Source organism: Salmo salar, chromosome ssa23, assembly GCF_905237065.1.
Source record: "Salmo salar chromosome ssa23, Ssal_v3.1, whole genome shotgun sequence".
Classification (NCBI taxonomy): Eukaryota; Metazoa; Chordata; class Actinopteri; order Salmoniformes; family Salmonidae; genus Salmo; species Salmo salar.
Window position 1 is genome coordinate 15,165,112 of NC_059464.1, and position 24,878 is coordinate 15,189,989.

At 43.1% G+C, this 24,878-nt stretch overlaps 1 protein-coding gene across 2 annotated transcripts in view; it reads right to left on the reverse strand.

Annotated features, from left to right (window-relative positions):
* The window catches only part of LOC106584185 (neurturin-like), a 58,554-nt gene that overhangs the window by 5,778 nt on the left and 27,898 nt on the right, over positions 1–24,878 (reverse strand). For both annotated transcript variants that reach the window (XM_014169172.2, XM_014169173.2), the window contains 2 exons: positions 20,485–20,546; positions 18,191–18,398 (listed from right to left, as the gene is read on the reverse strand). In XM_014169172.2, coding sequence (XP_014024647.1) covers positions 18,191–18,398; positions 20,485–20,546 — 270 coding nt within the window. The remainder of the gene's footprint in view (positions 1–18,190; positions 18,399–20,484; positions 20,547–24,878) is intronic.

A 24,878-nucleotide genomic window follows, 5' to 3' on the forward strand; every position in this document is an offset into this window, starting at 1 on the left:
TTCAAATTCTTCAAATAGCCACCCTTTGCCATGATGACAGCGTACTCTTTGCATTCTCTCAACCAGCTTCACCAGGAATGGTTTTCTTGAAGGAGTTCCCACATATGCTTAGCGCTTGTTGGCTGCTTTTCCGACGAAAACCATCTCAATTTGGTTGAGGTCAGGGGATTGTGTGGCAGCGAAGTGAGTATTACAATGACTAGCGATGAATGGTCCCGTGTGGCTCAGTTGGTAGAGCATGGTGTTTGCAATGCCAGGGTTGTGGGTTCGATTCCCACGGGGGACCAGTACTGAAAAAAACAACTATTTATGAAATGTATGCATTCACTGGATAAGAGCGTCTGCTAAATGACTAAAATGTAAATGAAATATTGAATCTTTCTTTGGAATCACATGTACTTAAAAGGGAATTTCGCCACGGCATATGTGACACATTTCAGGAAACTAGGCATATGTTGCACTTCACTACTTCACAGGAGAAGCATTTGAACGTAAACATACATTTATTATCAAAATACATTTTGTTGGCATAAATGCCTTCTGGAACATATGAACTTTCATGTGCCTTAATAAGAAACTTGTATTCCATCTGTAAACACACATACAATTCTTAAATTACGTGCCTAGTTGGTTTATCCACGGAAAAAGTGATTGGCTGAGATAATGGATGGGCTGGACATGCCCGGAGATATGTTTTGGATTGGTCTGACATGTAGTATGCTTCTGGTTATAACGTAAGCTGCTCAGTATGTGTTGATAGTCCTTTCTACTGGGCCGTTTTTGATATATATACCGTTAGCCATCGAGAACTACAAAAGTTTTCTTACTTTTCTCAACAACATTGATGCCCTGAATTTAGCAGGCGCTATCGACAGATCAGTTGGAAAAAGTAATTTGCTACTTTCTGCACACAACGCGGTCGGTGTGAACCGGAGTGACTTGACACAAACAAAATGGAGTTAAATGGTTCCAGCAGTATGTCGTGAAGCATTCATCCATGTATACGGGTAATAGTCTAACTCAATTTTCAGATATTATACATTTCTAATTTTGTCCCCAAACAATTTCATTGCAAGTTAAAGCATACTGTTAGCTAGCTGGAAAACATTAACTTGCTGGCTCGCTAGCTAACATTACATGCATGATCTGTGTAGTAATATTATTTAAATCACAAATCCATTTGCGTTCTTAGTAATAGCCTAATGTTAGCTAGCTAACATTGAACCTGGTTGGTTAGCTTTAGCTACCTTGAGATTCATACTACACAGCTATGACAATGTTAGTAGTAAGAGTTGGGATTATACAGGTTCATTGTCTAGCTATCTAGCTAGCAAGCTACATGTCTAAACAAAACACTTCGCCAGATGATTACATGACCCATCAAGTTAGCCAGGTGTGTCTGGGGTTGATTACGCCATCTATTGTATTTCATGAACATGTGTACATGTCTAGTCAATAGTGACCCATCCACTTAGCTAGATGTGTCTGGGGGTTGGTTATAGCATTTCCTTCATATGACCCATCAATTTAGACAAGTGTGTCAGGTAAGCGTCATCTAATAATTATAAAATATCTATAAAATAATTTTATCTGGACACTTCCACTTCCATATTGCTACTATGCAAGTAACCATTTCACTGTCATTTTTACACCTTCTGTATCCTGTGCATGTGACAAATCAACTTTTTATTTTATTTGATATAGTGTGTGTTTACCAGAGACAGCAATGTGAAGAACAATATGACCTGCACCAAAGTCAGATTAGGATATAGGCCAAGGACTAGATAAAGTGTATTTTTACAAGCATTTTTTTGTTATTGTAGTCTACTACTTTCACCACTTTTAGTCCTGAAATCTTTGGTTGTTTACCAAACGAATTACTCTGTTTAGCAAATGGCCTGTCATGTGTGCTCCCTCTCCGGCCTCTAGGTCACCAGGCTGCTCGTTATGGCGCACACCTGTCACCAGCGTTACGCGCATAATGACACTCACCTGGACTCCATCACCTCCTTGATTACCTGCACTTTACATGTCACTCCCTTTGGTTTCTTCCCCTGTCGACATTGTTTCTGTTTCATGTTGGTGCGCTGTTCGTGTTTCTTGTTTTGTTCATTTATTTATTAAATGTTTTCACTCCCTGAACTTGCTTCCCGACTCTCAGCGTTACATGGCCTGACATGTGAATCCTTCAATAGTTGGGTGGGGCTAAGGCTTAACAGGGTTTGCGCGACCCTGAATGGGTGTAGACAAAGAAGAGCTCTCCAGTAGGTGTACCAAAGCATTCAAGGGCCATTTTGTCAAAAGTGGGGTTACAAGTTTATCAACTTTCAAAGCAGAATTACTTTCCCATTGTTCTTCAACTGTAGTGTATAATATACCAGTCCGTACTTTTATCCAATGTAAAAAACACCAGTTCCAATTTTGCTACATAAGACCGAATCGAGGAGGTCGGTCACATATAATCATTACTATATTAAGAACATTATGTTTTTATCACAATTATCCAAACCTCAAGCTAGCACTAGCGCATTTTCCTTTCACTGGTAGAATTGGGAGGTTTTGACTTCCTGTGTAGTCATATGCTCATAGTAAACCACAAAGTCCTGCATTCATATTGAATGCAGATACCGGCCGCTAAGGTAGATGGGGCGTGCCCACAAACATGGACGATGGCATTGTGTACTTCGAACGAACAACACAGAGCAATCTTAGAACTTCTGTTGGCAAGATTTCTTTTGACAATGTTTGCTTTTCACTAATGTTTGTCATCATGCCTATGTGGTGTTTTGTGCATGGCTGTGCTAATTACAAACAAGCCAGAAAATAAATGATCTATCATCGTTCTACCTACCAGAGATTTACCCAGATGCTGCCAGTGGTTTGCAGCTATCAAGAATGATGCGCCTTACGGTGACCAAATATTATCAGAGGAATTTTCAGGCTGAACTGATAGGGGAATCCATTTCGATGACACCTGAGAAGTGATGCGATAACATCCATTTTTTACTTCACAACAAAACAAAAGATTCTCAATTAGAGGTAATCTAACGTTAGCTACATAGCTAACTTACCTAAAAAGCTAGCTATCAATGTTGCAGTCCTGTATTAAATTCTGAAAGCCATCAACTGACATTCCCTGATCTGTTTCACCTGTCTTTGTGCTTGTCTCCAGGTGTCATCAATCTTCCCCATTATCCCCAGTGTATTTCTACCTGTATTCTCTGTTTGTCTGTTGCCAGTTCGTTTTGTTTCGTGAAACCTACCAGTGGTTTTCCCCTCGCTCCTGTCTGTTCTAGTTCCTGTTTTCTCATTTCTCCCAGTTTTGATCATTCTGCCTGCCCTGACCCTGAGCCTGCCTGCCGTTCTGTACCTTGCCACACCACACTGGATTATTGACCCCTGACTACTCTGACCCTGAGACTGCCTGCCGTTCTAGACCTTTTGCACCCTATCTGGATTACTGACCTCTGCCTGCCATTGACCTGTCGTTTTGCCTGCCCCGTACTAGTAATACACTTTTGTTACTTCGACACTGTCTGCATTTGGGTCTTACCTGAAACATGATAGCACGAACTGGCCATGATTGACCCAGCAGACTCAGACCAGCTCCGCAATGCCATCTCCTCTCAAGGAGTCACCATTGGAAGGCACGAGGAGTTTCTTCGTGGTCTTATGGAAGGGTGCCAGACCTTGGTCAAACGCCATAACCAAGTGTTGCTTGTCATGGCGAAGCGTCCACATTGCTGGAGCAATTCCGCGGGTTGTCTGTTAGGCAGCCTACCATGACCGTAACCTCCCAGCCCCTCAGTAACCCGTCTGTTAGCAGCGCCGCCTCCCTGGTCTCCTCGGTTTCCTGGGAACCCTGCTTACCTCTCCGGAATGCTTCGATGGAGAGTCGGGCACCTGTCTGGCGTTTCTCGCTCAGTGTTCACTCATCATCGAGCTGCAGCCCTCCTCCTTCCCCTCGGCACCACTCTAAGATAGCGTACCTCCTCACGCTGATGTCTGGAAAGGCTCTCGTCTGGGCTACAGCCGTATGGGAACAATAGTCAGTCGTATGCTTTTGTCTGGAGGAGTTTGTGGCAGAGGTAAAGAAGGTTTTTGATGCTTCATTGTCCAGGAGAGAGGCTGCCCGGAAGTTACTCCAGCTTCGGCAAGACTCCCGCAGTGTGGCAGACTATGCGGTGGATTTCCACACGTCGGCAGCTGAGAGTGCCTAGAACCCGAAAGCGCTGTTCGATATGTTCCTTCACGAAGTATCGGAGGAAGTAAAGGACGAACTTGCAGTCCGAGAACTACCGACGGATCTCGACTCGCTCATCACCTTGACCATTCAGATCGATGGGCGACTACGGGAACGAAGGAAGTCCCCAAGGGCTCCATTGCAGAGAGAACCTGAGGCTACCCGAGTCCCAGAGAGTCTCCGAAGACTGCCGATTCACCTCTTCCCAAGCTTTTGCAACTAGGCAGAGCTAGGCTGTCTCCAGCTGAACAGCTATACAGACTTCACAGACTACTGGTCATTTCGTCTTCACCTGTCCACTAAAAGACCAAGCTCACCTGTAGGAGCGAGTACTCTGGTGGGCCATACGGATAACTTTTTTTTCTCTCCCCTTACTCGTACCACTTTTCATGCCATTTTGCTATGGGGGAACCAGTTGAAATCTCTGGGGCCGATGAGAGCTTTATGGACACTACCCTGGTTTCTGAGCTGGACATCCCCACTCAGCCCCTCTCCATTCCCATGGACGTTAGAGCACTGGACGGGCACTCTATAGGCCAGATCACCCACAATAACACCCCCCATCAACCTACCTGTGTCAGGGAACCACAGCAAGACGATCCAATTCCTGCTCATTAAGTCTCCTCAGGTTCCCGTGGTATTGGGATTCTCCTGGCTCCAGCGACACAATCCTCTCATTGACTGGTCTGCTGGTGCCATCAAGGGCTGGAGGCCGTTCTGCCACGCCCATTGCCTGAAGTCAGCGCAGCCTGCCCCAGAACGTCTTCCTGGGGGCTCGGAAGTTGCCCCGGACCTCTCCGCCATTCCCGCAGAGTACCAGGACCTCCGGGAGGTGTTAAGTAAGGCCTGGACCACTTCGCTTCCGCCGCACCGACCATATGACTGCGGGATTGACCTTCTCCCAGACACCACTCCACCCCGGGGACGACTGTACTCTCTGTCGGGTCCAGATACCAAGGCTATGGAGACCTACATTGAGGCCTCCTTAGCTGCAGGGTTCATCCGTCCTTCTGCCTCCCACGCCGTTGCAAGGTTCTTCTTTGTGGAGAAGAAGGACAAATCACTGCGCTCATGCATCAACAACCGCGGTCTCAACGACATCACGGTGAAGAACCGCTACCCGCTACCCCTCATCTCCTCGGCCTTCGAGCCGCTCCAGGGGGCCACCGTGTTCTCCAAGCTGGACCTAAGGAACGCCTACCACCTGGTGCAGACACAGGAAGGGGACCAGTGGAAGACTGCCTTCAACAAGGCCAGCGGTCACTACAAGTATCTGGTCAGGCCATTTGACCTTACCAATGCCCCTGCTGTGTTCAAGGCTCTGGTTAATGATGTTCTCCATGGCAGCTGCAACATTTCTTGGGATTTGCAACCTTTTATTGTCACTTTATCCTGGTTACAGCACCCTGGCTTCCCCCCTGTCTGCACTCACCTCTCCCAAGGTTCCGTTCATGTGGTCCCCAGCTGCTGACCGGGCGTTCAGGGATCTCAAACACCGCTTCACCACAGCTCCCATCTTGGTTCATCCTGACCCGTCCTGCCAGTTCGTGGTGAAGGCCGATGCTTCGGATGTCGGAGTGGGGGCTGTCCTGTCCCAGCGTTCTGCCCTGGACCTCAAGTTACATCCCTGTGCCTTCTTTTCCCACCGCCGCAATGCCACAGAGAGGAACTACGATGTGGGGAATTGTGAGCTTATCACTCATTTTGTTGTAGATGGTACAGAATCTGATTCCACCAACATGCGCTTCCAACCCATAGCTCTGCAAAAGGTGAAGGTAAGCTGATGGCTAAGATAGCTCAATTTACAGTAAGCATGGTATAAACATGAATTGGGTAGTGTTGTGTTTGTGTTATGGGGTTACAGGGGGTTAGAGGTAGCCTGAGGACCACAGTGTACTTTCCTGACCATGTAATCAATTTAGTCTACCCCTCTTCCCTTTTTTACCTTTTGTCTTTGTAAAACTCAGGTTATCTGGAATCATTCCACAGTGCCCTGCTGAAAAATACCCCTTCTTTAGCCCCCCAGCCATTCACTTTATTGACTTATCTTTCCTCTCAAAAGCAGCTCCCAATGTTCTCTCATTGTCCCTAAACAATTCACTTCCACAAAAAGTGTAAAACTCTAACACCACAACCTTGTCTATCCAGAAGATGTGCAGCACCAGCACAAAGAGTCTCAGCTTCCCCAGCCCACCATGCCAAACACCATTGTCAGTGTACCAAAACCGGATAAATTACTATGGATGGTTTACACAGGCAGCCCAATTCTGATATTTTTTAAAATAATGGGTCTTGTGACCAATCAGATCAGTTCTGAAAAAGAGCTGATTTGATGAATACCAATTAGTGGGGAAAATATCAGCATTGGGTTGCCTATGTAAACACAGCTAGTGTGGCTCAGCATAAGACCATATAGAACAGGGGTCGCCAACCCTGTTTCTGGAGAGCTACCCTCCTGTAGGTTTTTGCTGCAATCCCAGTTGTAACTAACGTGGGTCATCATATCAACCAGCTAATTATTAAAATAAGGTGTGCCAGATTAGGGTTGGAGTGAACCTACAGGACGGTAGCTTTCCAGGAACAGGGTTGGAGAGCCCTGATGTAGAACCACCATAAAATAAACATGGATATTTTCTATCAATCTTCTAAATGTGTCTACCTTTAAAGATTCAAAGAATGTATTTCTATAAGCTGTACAGGGCTCTGTAGCATCAAACATATGCGAGACATTCAAGTATCCAAAGAAACTATTTCATGCTAACTCAAGATAACTGGTATTCAACAAGAATGTTATATATGGTAAAAGTAACATACAGAAAAGATTGTATGAACAGTGTAGTGCAGTTCAGTGTGTCCGAGTGTGTCTCAGGTGTAGAGACACACAAGTGCAGAGAACTGTAGCTACAGATTATTACACCAGATAATGTGATTTACTCAAAGATTTTTGATCGAGACAGGTGGGTGTCCACCCCAAAGTGCTGCATGTCATGATGACAGAGACCTCTCTCGATCAATAACAGAAGACTTGAAATAGACAAGACGGCAGCATACACATTGGCAACTTCATGGAGCAAAAAAAGGTTTTGTTTAGAAAAACGGAGCATTTTCTAAATTCAAACTGACCCTCTGCAACAGGACACTGACATTTTATGAGACCTTTCCCCAAAACGAGGACGAAGACAGCATCGCTAAGTTTGGTTAAACATTTTCTGCACTACACCAAACAGTACCTATCCTGTAACTCACAGTAATGGATACCAAAAATATTTGGTTAAATCACATAATCTGGTGTAACAATCTTTAGCTAAGAGAACTGGTGTTCATGAGGAAATTGGCATTCACAAAGAAACAGAGTTGAAAATCCAGTAAGATCAGTGTAGTAACGTTCAGGGAATACTTGTAAAGCTGTGGGATGAGTGTTGTCATGATCAAACTGCCATTCAGCTCCTGATGAGTTATCTGCTTGAAATCCAGCATAATGTCAAATCCCTCGAGAGGGATACAGTTCACAGGATACCATTCTGCTACAATGACACACGCAGGCAAATTAATTCTGTATCTAGAATCCACGGTATTGTCTGTAAGACAATAAAGAAATATTGTAGATTGAATGACAGTTGAACTGTGTCAGCATAGCATCAACATTAGGGTAGACTAGTTGAACATGCATACTGTACATGTGCACAGGCACAGAGATTACATTTAGAACAATATTTAGCCTAATATGAATAAATATGGCATAACCCTCAATCTTTGCACAGTGACCAGACCGTACAAATATACCTAGGTAGGTAGGCAGACAGTATATACCTGCAGCCATATCTATCAGGCATGCTTAGGCAAATAGTTTTATAGTAAAACCAGCTTCAGTTTTAGAGATTTGCAATAGTAAATTGTTGTATTATTGTTTCTCCTCACTGTTTGCTTGTAAACCTAGCTAGCTAGCTTTCTGGATATACAATACTTGTTATTTATATCTGTTTGGAATCCTATCTTGCATCATGACTATAATTTTGTGAGATTTAAATGCATCCATGATCATAATCATAACCGACGTCAGCCCTTGTCAATTATGTTACATAGCTAGCTAGTAAAATGATACAGTTGCTGATGTTACACATTTGCTAACAAGTTACAAATGCGAGGCGTGGCGCATAACAAGTTAGCAGGCACCAGGCTAACGTTAGCTAACTTCAGTCATAGGCTAATGTTTGCTGTTAAACCTAGCTTTAGTTGGCTGGTTGTAATGTTGTAGCTTGCTGTTTAGTAGCCATATGTACGACTAAAAAGAGAAAAGGTTTTACATTTGAGATACAAAAGATCTCCAATTGTAAAACCTCTTCTATTTTTTATCTATCCATCTCTTTGTTTCGAATCCTTTTCGCTATATTCCGGTTGAAACATGTATGGTTGAACGTCACCATGTAGCTAATAGAACATAAAAACATGTTCTATGGTCAAATTCCTGTTGGTGAGACGAATCACTTAAAGCCATTGCGTATGTTCAGTTTTTTCAGTTTTGCCCGGCAAAGGATTGTGTCCACCTCCTTTTCAAAAAAAGCCTGCTTTGGGGTGGGATGAGGGCCAGAGCACAAAGCACTGCCCAACACAAGTTGTAGTCTTTCAGAGACTGGAAAGAATGTGTCTGCTTGCATATGTAGCAATGATTCCGCCGGTAGGAATATCGCTGAAAGACGTCCAATGGCTCTATCGAACAAGGACAACCATTTTTATTTTTTGTATTTTTTTTGTATTTAACCTTTATTTAACCAGGTAGGCTAGTTGAGAACAAGTTCTCATTTACAACTGCGATCTGACCAAGATTAAGCAGAGCAGTGCGACAAAAACAAACAACACAGAATTACACATAAACAAACGTACAGTCAATAACACAAAAGAAAAAAATCTATGTACAGTGTGTGCAAATGTAGAAGAGTAGGGAGGTAGGCAATAAATAGGCCATAGAGGCGAAATAATTACAATTTAGCATTAACACTGGAGTGATAGATGTACAGATGATGTGCAAGTAGAGGTACTGGGGTGCAAAAGAGCAAGAGAGTAAGTAATAATATGGGGATGAGGTAGTTGGGTGTGCTATTTACAGATTGGCTGTGTACAGGTACAGTGATCGGTAAGCTGCTCTGACAGCTGATGCTTAAAGTTAGAGAGGGAGATTTTGTAATTCGATCCAGTCATTGGCAGCAGAGAACTGTAAGGAACCATATCTACATGCACAAAAACATATAGTACTATCTGTCTAACATAGAGCCTTCGCGAAATGCCACAAAAAAAGGACTACATTTACTTTTAGATCTTAACCCCCCCCATCAACACACTGAAAGCCGTTATAGGGTGTATCGTTCAGCACTGACCTACCTTACTCCTAGAGAAGTATGTGTGAAATACATTTCACTGTCCGAGAAATGCCTCACCAGTACATGGTCTCAACCTATCAATAATGATCGTAACTTATATTAAAAATATTGGGTAGAAAATGTCCCATTATACCTACAAGGTATTGAACTGTACCATGTGAGTTCATGTGTGTACCTGTGAAGTGTACCTTTCAGTTTTTTAACCTCAGGGAACAACACTTTACCCTAACCATACCCATACCCATAGCAAGATGGCACCGACAGAGATGGTCGCCTCTCTTTGAGTCCTTAGGAAACTATGCAGTATTTCGTTTTTTATTTCTTACATTGTTAGCCCAGAAAATCTTAAGTGTTATTACATACAGCCGGGAAGAACTATTGGACATAAGAGCGACGTCAACTTTCCAACATTACGAACTGGAATACGACTTTCCCGAAGCGGATCCTTTGTTCGGACCACCACCCAGGATATTGGATCTAATCCCAGAGGCCAACCCAAAACAACGTTGCCGCAGAAGAGGTAGACGGAGCAGCCTCCTGGTCAGACTTCGAAGGTGTGCACACCACCCACCGCTTCCGAATATATTATTCGCTGATTTCCAGTCTCTAGACAACAAGGTGGATGAAATTAGGGCAAGAGTTGCCTTCCAGAGAGACATCAGAGATTGTAACATTCTGTTTCACAGAAACATGGTTCTTTCGGGATACGTTGTCGGAGTCGGTACAGCCACCGGGTTTCTTCATGCGTCGTGCCAACAGAAATAAACATCTCTCTGGGAAGAAGAAAGGCGGGGGTGTATGCTTTATGATTAACAACTCATGGTGTAATCATAATAACATCCTGGAACTCAAGTCCTTCTGTTCACCTGACCTAGAATTTCTTACAATCAAATGCCAACCATATTATCTCCCAAGAGAATTCTCATCGATTATTGTCACAGCTGTGTATATCCCCCCTCAAGCAGATACCACGACGGCCCTCAGGGAACTTCACTGAGCTCTATGTAAACTGGAAACCATATATTCTGTTTTGATGACGCGGACTGGGACATGTTCCAGGCAGCCTCAGAGAATAACATTGATTTACATGCTGACTTCGTGAGTGAGTTTATAAGGAAGTGCATTGGAGATGTTGTACCCACTGTGACTATTAAAACATACCCTAACCAGAAATTGTGGGTAGATGGCGGCATTCGCACAAAACTGAAATCACGAACCACCGAATTTAACCATGGGTAGATGACTGTGAATATGGCCGAATATAAACAGTGTAGTTATTCCCTCTGCAAGGCAATCAAACAAGCCAAATGTCAGTATAGGGACAAAGTGGAGTCGCAATTCAACAGCTCAGACACGAGACGTATGTGGCAGGGTCTACAGGCATTTACAGATTACAAAAGAAAACCAACCACGTCACAGACACCGACGTCTTGCTCCCAGAAAAACGAAACACCTTTGCCTGCTTTAAGGATAATACAGTGCCACCGACACAGCCCACTACCAAGGACCGCGGTGCCCCCCCCTTTCCTTCTCCATGGCTGACGTAAGACATGTAAACGTGTTAACCCATTATATTTTCACGAGCTCATGTTGTCACATGTAGTTTTATGGTATCACATGTTGATATTTTGCATCCCCATGTTGTCACATTTAATTGGTCTTCCCTGTGGCTCAGTTGGTAGAGCATGGTGTTTGCAACGCCAGCATGGTGTGTGCAATGCCAGGGTTGTGGGTTTGATTCCCACGGGGGGCCAGTACAAAACATTTATGAAATGTATGCACTCACTACTGTAAGTTGCTCTGGATAAGAGTGTCTGCTAAATGACTAAAATGTAAATGTAATTCCTGAGATTGTGTTTTCACATGCTCACATGTTATCACGTTAACTTCACAAGATCACATGTGATCACGTAAAATGAATATGGTTTTTCCATAAGGGTGGTTAAAGCAACCATAACATCAAATTATAAATACAGATTTCAGATATATGCCAGATGTCTGCTAGGACCTTTAGAATATAAGTTGAACTTCTCACAGTCTTGTTGGGTGAGGGCCATTGAGTGCAGTGTAGGTGCTGCTGCAGTGTCTCTCTCTTTGTGTGTGTGTGTGTGTGTGTGTGTGTGTGTGTGTGTGTGTGTGTGTGTGTGTGTGTGTGTGTGTGTGTGTGTGTGTGTGTGTGTGTGTGTGTGTGTGTGTGTGTGTGTGTGTGTGTGTGTGTGTGTGTGTGTGTGTGTGTGTGTGTGTGTGTGTGTGTGGTAGCTAGAGCAGAGCATGTGTGGCTAAATTGAAAGCAGATAGGTGCTGGTGTTGAAACTGGGAGTGAAATTTATTTTGTTATCAGCTGAATGGTGCAAAGTGTACTGTCACTATGTAGGGTGATTACCACCGGAGGAGAGGTGGGAGAGTAGGAATGGCTGGCAGGCTGGTCTCCAAAAGGAGGAGAATTAATGTTGCTCTGTGTGAGTTATTGGAAATATTTCAGCTCTAATTCGTTCCATAAACTTCCTGAATCCTATCAGTATGTATGATGCATGAACACATTGAAGGTTTTTACTTTACAGGTATAACATAGCACAGGCATTAGAGTTATTTCAACATTCATCTGAACTGAAAATAGTTTTGCCCTACACTATTGAAGTTTTGTACAGTAGGTCAACTCCTTAATATGCTCATATGTTTTGGGTAATGGGTTTTCTTTAAGGGGAGAATGCTTTCTTTCAGTAAATGAGTTGATGGATGGAGAGTTACAGCAACACACTTGTTAGTTCCTATGCCGGCGCCAGAACGAATCAGTTGGACGGGCCTTTGATATTCATAGGTGGGCATGTTTTTTCACAGAACCTCCTATGTTTGCACGCACTTGTGTGATTTATTTTTATTTTTGATGGGTGTTATTGTAAAGACCATACGCAGCTTGTGAGTTTCAAGTTTGGGGAAGCTTCCAATTTATCCTATAATTTCTACTAATCTGCAGGATAATTATGATTATTTATATATGTGCATTTTCATGGAACAGTTTTCATTTCAATAATTACGTTTTCAAAATCAGTGTCACATGTTAATCATAAAAATCTGAAGTAAAATTATACAAATCTAAAAGTAAAAATTCAGCTAAGAATTGAGCACCAGCCTGTGCCATATGGTGGTGGTGATACACTGTGGACTATTGGTGGCTAAAGAAATGAGCTCATAGAACTCAGAGAGAGCCTATAGGCAAATGCAGCAGTTGGCCTATAACTTAAATCATCAACTAAAGTAAAGCATACTGAACGAAAATATAAACGCAACATGCAACAATTTCAAAGATTTTACTGAGTTACAGTTCATATAAGGAAATCAGTCCATTTAAATCAATTCATTAGGCCTTAATCTATGGATTTCAAATGACTGGGCAGGGGCGCAGTCATAGGTGTGCCTGGCAAGGCATAGGCCCACCCACGTGGGGGCCAGGCATACTCACTGGGAAGCCAGACCCAGCCAATCAGAATGCGTTTTTCCCTACAAAAGGGCTTTATTACAGACATAAATACTCCTCAGTTTCATCAGCTGTCCGGGTGGCTGGTCTCCGACAATCCCTCAGGTGAAGAAGCCAGATATGTGGAGGTCCTGGGCTGGCGTGGTTACAAGTGGTCTGCGGTTGTGAGGCCGGTTGGACGTACTGCCAAATTCTCTAAAATGACGTGAGAGGTGACTTATGGTAGAGAAATTAACATTTAATTATCTGGCAACAGCTCTGGTGGATATTCCTGAAGTCAGCATGTCAATTGCACACTCCCTCAAAACTTGAGACATCTGTGGCATTGTGTTGTGTGACAAAACTGCACATTTTAAAGTGACCTTTTATTGCCCCCAGCACAAGATGCATCTCTGTAATGATCATGCTGTTTAATTAGCTTCTTGATATGCCACACCTGTCAGGTGGATGGATTATCTTGGCAAAGGAGAAATGCTCACTAACAGGGATGTAAACAAATATGTGCAATTTTGTTTTGAAAAATAAGCTTTTTGTGCATATGACAATGTATGCGATTTTTTTTTTCAGCTCATGAAACATAAGACCAACACTTAACATGTTGCATTTCTATTTTTAATAGGAATTTGAGAGAAAAGCCTAAAGCCGACAAAAATAAAAACCGTAGAACATATCCTGATGAATATTCTGGTTCTTTCAATCACATTCATCTCTCTACTCCGAATGTTTGCCTCCCTTTCTATCTGTCTTGACTTAAGCTATTGCTAGTAAAGTGCAACGTATCAAATCATCAACTAGATCTGGCCAAAGCTGGTGCTAGAGAACTTGCAACATAGTATCAACTAGCCTATTCCGGGCCCTCAGAGTTTCCCGCGTCAGTGAGCTCGGGACAGAGCTGTTTTTTTATGCCGTTTCCACTGGACATATAGGATCATCAAATCATGATATTTTGTTCTTTCACACCGAGGCTTGGTGATTATCGAGACCAGAAGTGTTGGAAAGACTTTTCAAATCCTGAGGAAGTATAATTTGCAATGGATGTTAAAAAAAACAGACTTCGTTTACAATGTGTGCGGTGAAGAAAGAATTCCTGAGAAGCTCAGTTCATGTGATAGTTAAGACAATCATACATTTCCAAATAGGTACTTTCCCACATTTGTATGCAGCAGGCCAGGTAGGCCTATTTCTATGCGTGTTCAGGCATGCGTGTTCCCTCAACGTTATCAGGACAGAGAAACCAGACACATGCTCATTGCTCATAGAGCACTCCAAACAAAAGTAAATTGAAAGATTTACAAAACTCGTAATGGTTATGACATAATGCCAAACTTGTTTCTCACAAGTGTAGCACATTGTGAACTCGGCAAACAATGTAAATGAATGTAATTAATAATTGCAGTAGTTTTAACAGAAATGTATGTAACCAAATGAAGAGGGATTATCAGTACATTTACTAGGCCTACTGGTGACATATGTAATGGGGAATTGATACAAAAAATAAACCATCAAAGGGCAAACAAGTCATACAATGAAGCAATGAATGGGAAAGAATTGTCAGGAGACAGCTGAGCACATTCTGGAGAGCTGAGTGCATGCATTCTGGAGAGAGACACGTCATATCTTCGCCACACACACCTAATTCTTCTTGTTAAAACATTTAAAATTATACCCAAGACACATTATCTTCACACATATTTTAGATGCTTTTCACTGACAGATGCAACTCAATCAGCTAGACAGCCACGCGTGCTGCCCAAATTGCGGGATTCCCAAATATGCATAATCCTACAAACTTGTGATTAGAAATGGTGGCAGGTAGCCTTGTGGTTAGCGCGTTGGGCCACTAACCAAAAGGTTGCTAGATTGAATCCCTGAGCTGACAAGGTGTAAATCTTTCCTTCTGCCCCTGAACAAGGCAGTTAACCCACTGTTCCCAGGCTGTCATTGTAAATAAGAAGTTGTTCTTAACTGACTTGTCTAGTTAAATAAAGGTTAAAAAAAAGAACAATCCATATTAAAAAGGCTGATGATCCTCCGGTAATGTATTTTGAATTTTTTTTTTTTTTTAAACAGGAGTAATTATATAATTTTGACAAATCATACATCTACTTTAGGGGAAGCCAGCATCCTAACAGTGCACTGTGCACCAGCCAACTTGTGTTCCAATTTGCAAGAGATTGAAACCAGAGATTTGTATATAATGACGAGATGCCCATGTCTCCGCCCTTACAATGGGAGTCGGTGTCCCAAAGGCGGGAAGGCAGAATATAAGTTTAGGTCTGCATATTATGGCCATAGAAATGCATTGGGCTTATTCTGGACAGATTTTGGTGAGAGTTAGCCCTCTCGCTTCGCCTCTTCCTCACTGCTAAAACTCTTTCACTGGAGAAAGCAGAACAGCACCCCTCTGTCTTACTATATGAAGCCCATGTATCTGATGCTGTCTGGACAGAAATAGTATGACATGCCATACTCTTTTGGTCCAGAGAGAATCAGATACATGGTCTATACATACAGAGACAGAGGGGCGCTGTTTCTCTTGCTTTATCTGAGATTGATGCGTCTTTCTGTTGGCGTGCGTCTCAAACAAATAAATGATCAATATTTCTATATTTTATTTGGATGGGCAAGGAGATACGGTAGGGCGGGCCAGGCCCCCTAAGGCCCGCCCATAACACCGGCCATGGTCAGTTTATGTCTTGTTGTTGAAGAAATCAAAAGAATATGAATTTTAATAAAAATGTTCCTCGGGCAAAACAAGAACAAGGGAGCTGGTAGTCAAATCATTCCACATCTAGCCATGTTAAAACATGCTACAGGTGTTTTTAAAAATGTCATACAATTATAGGAGTATTCCACAAGGTTTAGGGAATCACTTCTGACGCAGTGTTGCTGCAAAGACAAAAATAATCGTCTTCACTAATACATTTTTTTGGGGGGGAAGATACAATTATAGTAATTGCGCAGTCAGTAAAGAGGTAAGAACAATGTAAACAAAAGATATGTACACATATATCTTGAAAGTATCTTGGCGTCTGAGTTACTCCTATATGTTTTCAACAGAGGTCAGTGGAGATCCACCCACCCAGCCCCAGGACATAATATCTACAGCAACATGACAGCATGACACGGAGTACATAAGAGTGATTATTTTTTATCTCTGTAGTATGTGGGAGAGCACGCTTTATTGCTCCACTGACTAAGGCCGTGTCCTGCTGTTGCGATGAAAACTACCAGGCATACTTCCAGAAGTTCTATGAGTCATAAGAGTAGTGCACCCTATTCCTTATGCACTTGATCAGGGTCCATAGCGCGTCCCATAGGGCTCTGGTCAAAAGTAGTGCACTATATAGGTAATAGGGTGCCATATGGAAGAGATTCCCAAAAATGTTTCTTTCAGAGACCCCTTTTGTGATAGAAAATTCATCAGGGACCCCCTCATAGTATCAGAACACAACTCCTACTTTAGAGTGCAATAAAAATAGCATACAATCAGTTGTACTATGACTTCTGCAGTGCATGGCTGGACTAATCAAGTCTCGGGCCCTGGGAAAGGGTACATTTTAAAGGCTCCACTCTTGGCATCAGAGAGAACATTTAGCATTTTTAAAGCTATTTTTCTGCAATTCTACACATTTTCTACACAGAGAGAAAATGTTGCAGTTTTATTGCTAATTTTGTACAATTCTACATATTTTGCCATGGGGCTGAGAGAAAATCTCTGTGCGCCTCCCAAATGTTGTAACAATGCGGAGGGCGCCGTACTGTATAGCTCCCCATATAACACAAACTCACTTCCTTGACAACTTCCTTCACAACAGCTCTGCGAAGCGAAGAGCAAGAAGTACAAATGCCTGACTTCTGCTAAGGCCGTATCGCAGTAAATGCTGTACAGCCACTGTAGAAGTCTGATTTACCATGAAGAGCCTTTTAGAGTTAAGAACGTCAATTGTGGATTAGTAATATTACATATTGCATCCTCTCAACTTTTTACACAAATCCCTTGTCCAAAATCCATTTAATCTGTTGTTGCTAGCAATGGTCATAATTCTTTTTATTATTTTTTTTAGATTTTTTAAACAGAGTTTTTCATTTTGAGATCTGGTTGCAGACCCCATGCAGTACCTCCATGGACCCCACTTTGGGAACTCCTGCCATATGGGACAAAAGTGCCGCCTTTAGAGTTTTGGGTGCCCTAAGTGAGATTTGGTCGGGGGCCCCGCCCACATCGCATTCAAAATGTTCTAGTGCAATTTTTCACATTTTGCCTTGGGGAGGAGAAAATGTTGCAGTTTTAAAGCCAATTTTCTCCAATTCTACCCATTTTGTCATGCCATATTCATATTATACTGTATCTGTGTGAGAGTGACTAACAAAATCAATCGGGTGCCCCTGTCGGTAATTTGGTGATGATTAGGCCTACTACAAGGTTTAGATAGCTGGCTAGACTACCTTACCTAGCAATCAAAAACATTTTAGCTGACATGGGCTAATTAACTGACTGACACATAAGAAGTGGAAAACTGCTGATGCACTACCACATTTTGAAATTGCACCTTCTACTTTTCTACTCTCAACTGTAGGTTGAGACACCGACTGAGTTCAATTTTTTTTGGGGGGGGGGGCCCCCTAGCAGCCACGGGGCCCTAAGAGCAGCACGTAGTCTGCGTATCGGAAGAGGTGACTCTGTGGGACACAGAGTCTCTTATTTTATGGCCATTACAAATGAGGGTTTTATCTTTGGATTTATGAATCATTGTTCTCAAAGAGACAGCTTGACTGCTCCAAAACTGATTAGGAAGGATGAGGAATAAGAACAAGAACGCCCTTCCAAATCTAATAAAAACCCAGCGGACCTTGCAGGGCAAGGCTGGGTATGTACTGTTAGATGGCTCCCACGCAGCAGCCAGAAACCTTGATATACTGTAATGTTACATGCTTTCCCATGGTGAACTGGGGGATACTTTGGCTGCATGACAAATAACACCCTATTCCCATACAGTGCACTTATTTTGAGCAGGACCCATTGCCTTTATGTGATGTGGTTTATGTGACAGCATCCAATATGGAGGTCATGAAGAGTTCTGAGGAAGTACTAACCAAACAGACTGGGCCAGGAGGCCTGGCCATGGCCATCCCTGTTCTCTCCCAGCTCGTGGATCTCTGGGTAGTGGTCTGGGAGCCAGGCCCCAGCAGTGGTGGTCCTCTCCTGGGCTCGGAGACGCTCAGTGTGGGCCTCCTTGAGGTCCTCCTCAGAGAACACCCCCTCTACCAGGGTTAGCAGAAAGGCCACTACCCACAGCACTATCTGGGAGGGAGTGGGAAAAAGTACATGTCACAACACCATTAGAGTTCACTACACCCATTACAACTCAGAGCATCATCTGGGAGGGCCAGGTGGAGAGTACATGTCCCTAAACCATTAGAGTTTAATACACCCATTACAACACAGAGCATCATCTGGGAGGGCCAAGTGGAGAGTACATGTCACAACACCATTAGAGTTTAATACACCCATTACAACTCAGAGCATCATCTGGGAGGGCCAGGTGGGGAGTACATGTCCCTAAACCATTAGAGTTTAATACACCCATTACAACACAGAGCATCATCTGGGAGGGCCAGGTGGAGAGTACATGTCCCTAAACCATTAGAGTTTAATATACCCATTACAACACAGAGCATCATCTGGGAGGGCCAGGTGGAGAGTACATGTCACTTCACCATTAAAGTTAGTTAGTTACTATACCTATTACAAAACATTCACCCGAAGCATAATATAGGACAGACAGGGATACAGTATGTCACCACTGCAATTACTACAGTTACTACAGCCATTTCAACATACTCAATATAACTGACTTGATAAGCACAGAAAAGGCAGGGAAATATAGAAATGACAGAAACTATGTTAAATAAATAAACATTGTAAAATAAACAACATAGAGCAGACAAATTAAACGTAGCATACGTAAGCATATAAACATAAACACAGAATCGTACTGTAAACACAATAACAGACATAAAACTGTGGCTACAAAACATAAAAAAGGACACAGACATAACAACCACTGCTGGTGATAATGCAATGTCACCACAAGCAAAACAACTAACAGCAAGAGCAAGACTCAATCTAACATTTTGAGAAATAGATACCTTGTATATTGATTTATCTGGCTTGCAAGTCACAGAAGGCATGCAAATACTTTTTAATGAGCCCCTACATGTCCCCCCCCCCACCCCAAAAATAAAATAACTGCACTTGTCTTCTCCTACTAGCAATGACTGCTAATAACTTCTTTATTGGGGAAAAATGTACTTACTACGACTGTGATGTATGGCTGTCTCACCTAGCTATCTTAAGGTGAATGCACTAACTGTAAGTCACTCTGGATAAATTACTAAAATGTAATTGTAATGTTATCTCTGTGACAGCAGGCAACAACCACAATAATGTCGCGTGGTTGGTTACGGAACACATCTCTCCTGTTATCATACTGTTGTTTACTTGACTCCTTGTATCCCCATCAATATTTGTCCCTTTGGGATGAATACAGTTTATTGAATTGAATTGAATTGGTTAGAGAATAGATCTCTGTAGGCTTGCCCTGCCTGTGGTCAATTTGCATTTGATTTGGTTATTGTATGTTACATAATCCCTGTGAGGTTGTGGGACTCCAAGCTGTTGTAGGTAAGGTGATCCAGATCCCTATCCTTACTGTACTATCACCACCAGCCCCCAGCCCCCAGCACCCTAGTCTGACATAGAGACACTCCCTCCCTGGTCAGGCCTCTCTAACAGGTCTGTTTCAGGGCCCCCTGAAACAGACCTGGGTTCAAATACTATTTTAAATCCTTTTAAATCATTTAGCTGTGCATGATTGAACATACCTGCTGCAATGGTACATATTGTAATGTCCCTAAAGTGAAAACCAAGCCTACCTGGCACTCCAGGAAGGCTAAACCAACAGCTCAAAAATATTTCAAATAGTATTTGAACCCAGGTCTGCTGGACAACCCACTGACAGGCCTGTGGGCCGGCTGTGGCCAACACATCGCCTCTTTAATTACTTAATTGACAGCCGACACCCCTCCAGGGCCAAGCGGGGGTAATGTTTTAGAGGCACTTATAAAATGAGTTTCACTGGAGGCAGCAGCATATGTCTGCTAGGCCAGCCAAAGGCCCAGATCAGTGTAGTGGAAACTGACAAGGCTGAAACATATACCTTTACAGCCATACTCTAAACCGGCTGCCAACAAGCAAGCAAACCCTCTGCCCCGCTTTTCATTATTTAATTGAGGAGGTTTTAGACACGTTAGTTAATGTTGAGATTTTAAGGTGTCGTGTTGTTGTTTGTTTGTTTTTGTTGTTGTTGTTATAATGGTAAACTCACCTTCCAATTCCTCTGGTGGTATTGGGCAGTTGACAGTTCCTGCCTCCTCCACATCTTTCCATCTGTAAAAAAGAAACTGTGTCTGTTGAACAATCGCTACATACTTCTCTCTACATTCCTCTCCCTCGTTGTACTGTAGGCTTACTGTCGTGAGACTAACTACAACGTATTTTAAAATACTTCACAGGTATAGATTTTAATCCAGAACGAACGTGGAAGCAACATATTAAAGTAGCATGTTGATAAGCTAGCTTTCCCAAATGACACCCTATTCCCTATATAGTGGACTACTTTTGACTAGCGCCCTATTGGCCCTGGTCAAAAGTAGTGCACTACATAAGGAATAGAGTGCTGTTTGGGAAGCAAACAAGAACAGCGGTTATTGGTGTGAAAGTGAAGAGTGGTGAATTAATGGTTCCTTGTTTCCCTTAGTAGGAGCACCTCATCCCATGCTGCAGGCACTTTACAGCGTCAAGGTTCATAGCCAGAGATAGAGAGGAGGTGTCAGGTGGAGTTGCCAGATGAGAGGTGAAAAAGAGGCCGGCTGTCAACCTCAACACACTTGTGACAGTCTGTCAAGGAGAGGAGCAGGAACCATGCCATGGGGCTGGGCAGGACTGGTTTCTATCTCATCCAACCAGACCATAAAGACAGTACATGATGCGCCTCACTGAGGGTTGAGGGTTGAGGCTTGAGATAGTGAAACGAGTCGCAGCTGAACAAGGAAAATATAAACTAGCTGTTTTTTCTATACACCGGCAGGACAGAACTGCAGCGTCAGGTAAACTCAAGGGGGGTGGTGTGTGTCTCTTTCTTAACAACAGCTGGTGTGCGATCTATAATATTAAGAAAGTTTTGAGGTTCTGCTTACCTGAGTTAGAATATCTCACGATAAGCTGTAGACCATACTATTTAATAATCTGTATTTTTCGTAGCCGTCTATTTTCCACCACAAACAGCCCCTGGCACTAAGACCGCACTCAACGAGCTGTATAGGGTCATAAGCAAACAAGAAAATATTTAGCCTGAGGTGGTGCTCCTTGTGGCAAGTGATTTTAATGCAGGAAACTGAAATCCGTTTTACCTCATTTCTACCAGCATCTTACCTGTGCAAACAGAGGCAAAAAACTCTAGATCACCTTTACTCCACGCACAGAGAGGCATACAAATCTCTCCCTCACCCTCCATTTGGCAAATCTGACCATAACTCTATCCTCCTGATTCCTGCATACAAGAAAAAACTCTAACAAGAAGTACCAGTGACACGCTTAATACGGAAGTGGTCCAATGAAGCGGATGCTAAGCTACAGGACTGTCTCGCTAGCACCAACTAAAATATCCGATGGCATTGCGGAGTTTACCACATCAGTCCCTGGATTAATTAATAAGTGCATCGACGTCCCCACAGTGACCATACGTACAATTGAAGTTTGACGTTTACATACACCTTAGCCAAATACATTTAAACTCAGTTTTTCACAATTCCTGACATTTAATCTTAGTAAATATTCCCTGTCTTAGTTCAGTTAAAATCACCACTTTATTTTATGAATGTGAAATGTCAAAATAATAGTAAAGAGAATGATTTATTTCTGCTTTTATTTCTTTCATCACATTCCCACTGGGTCAGAAGTTAACATACACTCAATTAGTATTTGGTAGCATTGCCTTTAAATTGTTTAACTTGGGTCAAACATTTCAGGTAGCCTACCATAAGCTTCCCACAATAAGTTGGGTAAATTTTCACCCATTGCTCATGGCAGAGCTGGTGTAACTGAGTCAGGTTTGTAGGCCTCCTTGTTCACACGCTTTTTCAGTTCTGCCAACAAATTTTCTATAAGAGTGAGGTCAGGGCTTTGTGATGGCCACTCCAATACCTTGACTTTGTTGTCCTTAAGCCATTTTGCCACAACTTTGGAAGTATGCTTGGGGTCATTGTCAATTTGGAAGACCCATTTGCGACCAAGCTTTAACTTCCTGACTGATGTCTTGAGATGTTGCTTCACTATAGCCAAATAGATGGCATCCCCATGATGCCATCTATTCTGTGAAGTGCACCAGTCCCTCCTGCAGCAAAGCACCCCCACAACATGATGCTGCCACCCCCGTTCTTCACGGTTGGGAAGGTGTTCTTCGGCTTGCAAGCCTCCCCATTTTTCCTCCAAACATAACAATGGTCATTATGGCCAAACAGTTCTATTTTTGTTTAATCAGACCAGAGGACATTTCTCCAAAAAGTCCCCATGTGCAGTTGCAAACCGTAGTCTGGCTTTTTTATGGCAGTTTTAGAGAAGTGGCTTCTTCCTTGCTGAGCAGCCTTTCAGGTTATGTTGATATAGGACTCGTTTTACTGAGGATATAGATACTTTTGTACCTGTTTCCTCCAGCATATTCACAAGGTCCTTTGCTGTTGGGATTTGGATTGATTTGCACTTTTTGCACCATAGTACGTTCATCTCTAGGAGACAGAACGCGTCTCCTTCCTGAGCGGTATGGCGGCTGCATGGTCCCATGGTGTTTATACTTGCGTACTATTGTTTGTACAGATGAACATGGTACCTTCAGGCGTTTGGAAATCGCTCCCAAGGATGAACCAGATTTGTGGAGGTCTACAATTTTTTTCTGAGGTCTTGGCTGATTTATTTTGATTTTCCCATGATGTCAAGCAAAGAGGCACTGAGTTTGAAGGTAGGCCTTAAAATACATCCACAGGTACACCTCCAATTGACTCAAATTACCTTAATTAGCCTATCAGAAGCATCTAAAGCCATGACATTATTTTCTGGAATTTTCCAAGCTGTTTAAAAGCACAGTCAACTTATGTAGGTACATTTCTGACCCACTGGAATTGTGATACAGTGAATTATAAGTGAAATAATCTGTCTGTAAATAATTGTTGTGTCATACACAAAGTAGATGTCCCAACCGACTTGCCAAAACTATAGTTTGTTAACAAGAAATTTGTGGAGTGGTTGAAAAACAAGTTTTAATGACTCCAACCTAAGTGTATGTAAACTTCCGACTTCAAATGTACATATCCCAACCAGAAACCATGGATTACAGGCAACATCCGCACTCAGCCAAAGCTGCTGCTTTCAACGAGTGGGACACTAATCCGGACGTTTCTAAGAAATCCCGCTAAGCCCTCCGCTAAACCATCAAACAAGCAATGTGTCAATACAGGACTAAGATCGAATCCTACTACACCGGCTCTGACACTCGTCCGATGTGGCAGGGCTTGCAAATTATCACAGTTTACAAAGGGATACCCAGCCACAAACTGTCAAGTAATGCAAGCCTAGCAGATGAGCTAAATGCCTTCTATGCTCGGTTGAGGAAAGCAACACTGAACCATTCATGAGAACACCAGCTGTCATAGACGACTGTGTGATCATACTCTCTCTAGCTGATGTAAGACCTATAAACAGGTAAACATTCACAAGGCCCCCGGGCCAGACGGATTACCAGGACGCATACTCAGAACATGCGCTGACCAGCTTGCAAGTACATTTACTAAGATTTTCAACCTCTTCCTGATCCAGTCTGTAATACTTACATGTTTCAAGCAGACCACCATAGTCCATGTGCCCAAGAACGCCAAGGTAACCTGTCTAAATGACTATTGCCCAATAGCACTCACATCTGGAGCAATGAAATGCTTTGAAAGGTTGGTCATGGCTCATATCAACACCATCATCCCAGACCCTGGACCCACTCCAATTCAGATCCACAGATTATGCAATCTCTATTGCACTCCATACTGCCCTTTACCACCTGGAAAAAAGGAACACCTACATGAGAATGTTGTTCATTGACTACAGCTCAGCATTCAACACCATAGCGCCCTCCAAGCTCATCACTATGGACCCTAGAACTGAACACCTCCCTCTGCAACTGGATCCTGGACTTCCTGATGGGCCGTGGAGAGGGTAGGCAACAACACATCCGCCACACTGATTCTCAACACGGGGGCCCCTCAGGGATTTGTGCTTAGTCCCTCCTGTACTCCTTGTTCACTCACGCCTGCTTGGCCGCCCACCACTACAACACCATCACAAAGTTTGCAGACGACACGATGGTGGTAGGCCTGATCACCGACGACGATGAGACAGCCTATAGGGAGGTCAGAGACCTGCCAGGTCAACAACCTCTCCTTCAACGTCAGCAAAGACAAAGGAGCTGATAGTGGACTACAGGAAACAGAGGGCCGTGCACTCCCCCTTTCAGATCGATGGGGCTGTAGAGGAGCGGGTCGAGAGCTTCAAGTTCCTCAGTGTCCACATCACCTATCATGGTCCAAACACACCAACACAGTCGTGAAGAGGGCACACAATGCCTCTTCCCTCCGATCCTCAAAAGGTTATACAGCTGCACCATTAAGAGCATCCTGACGC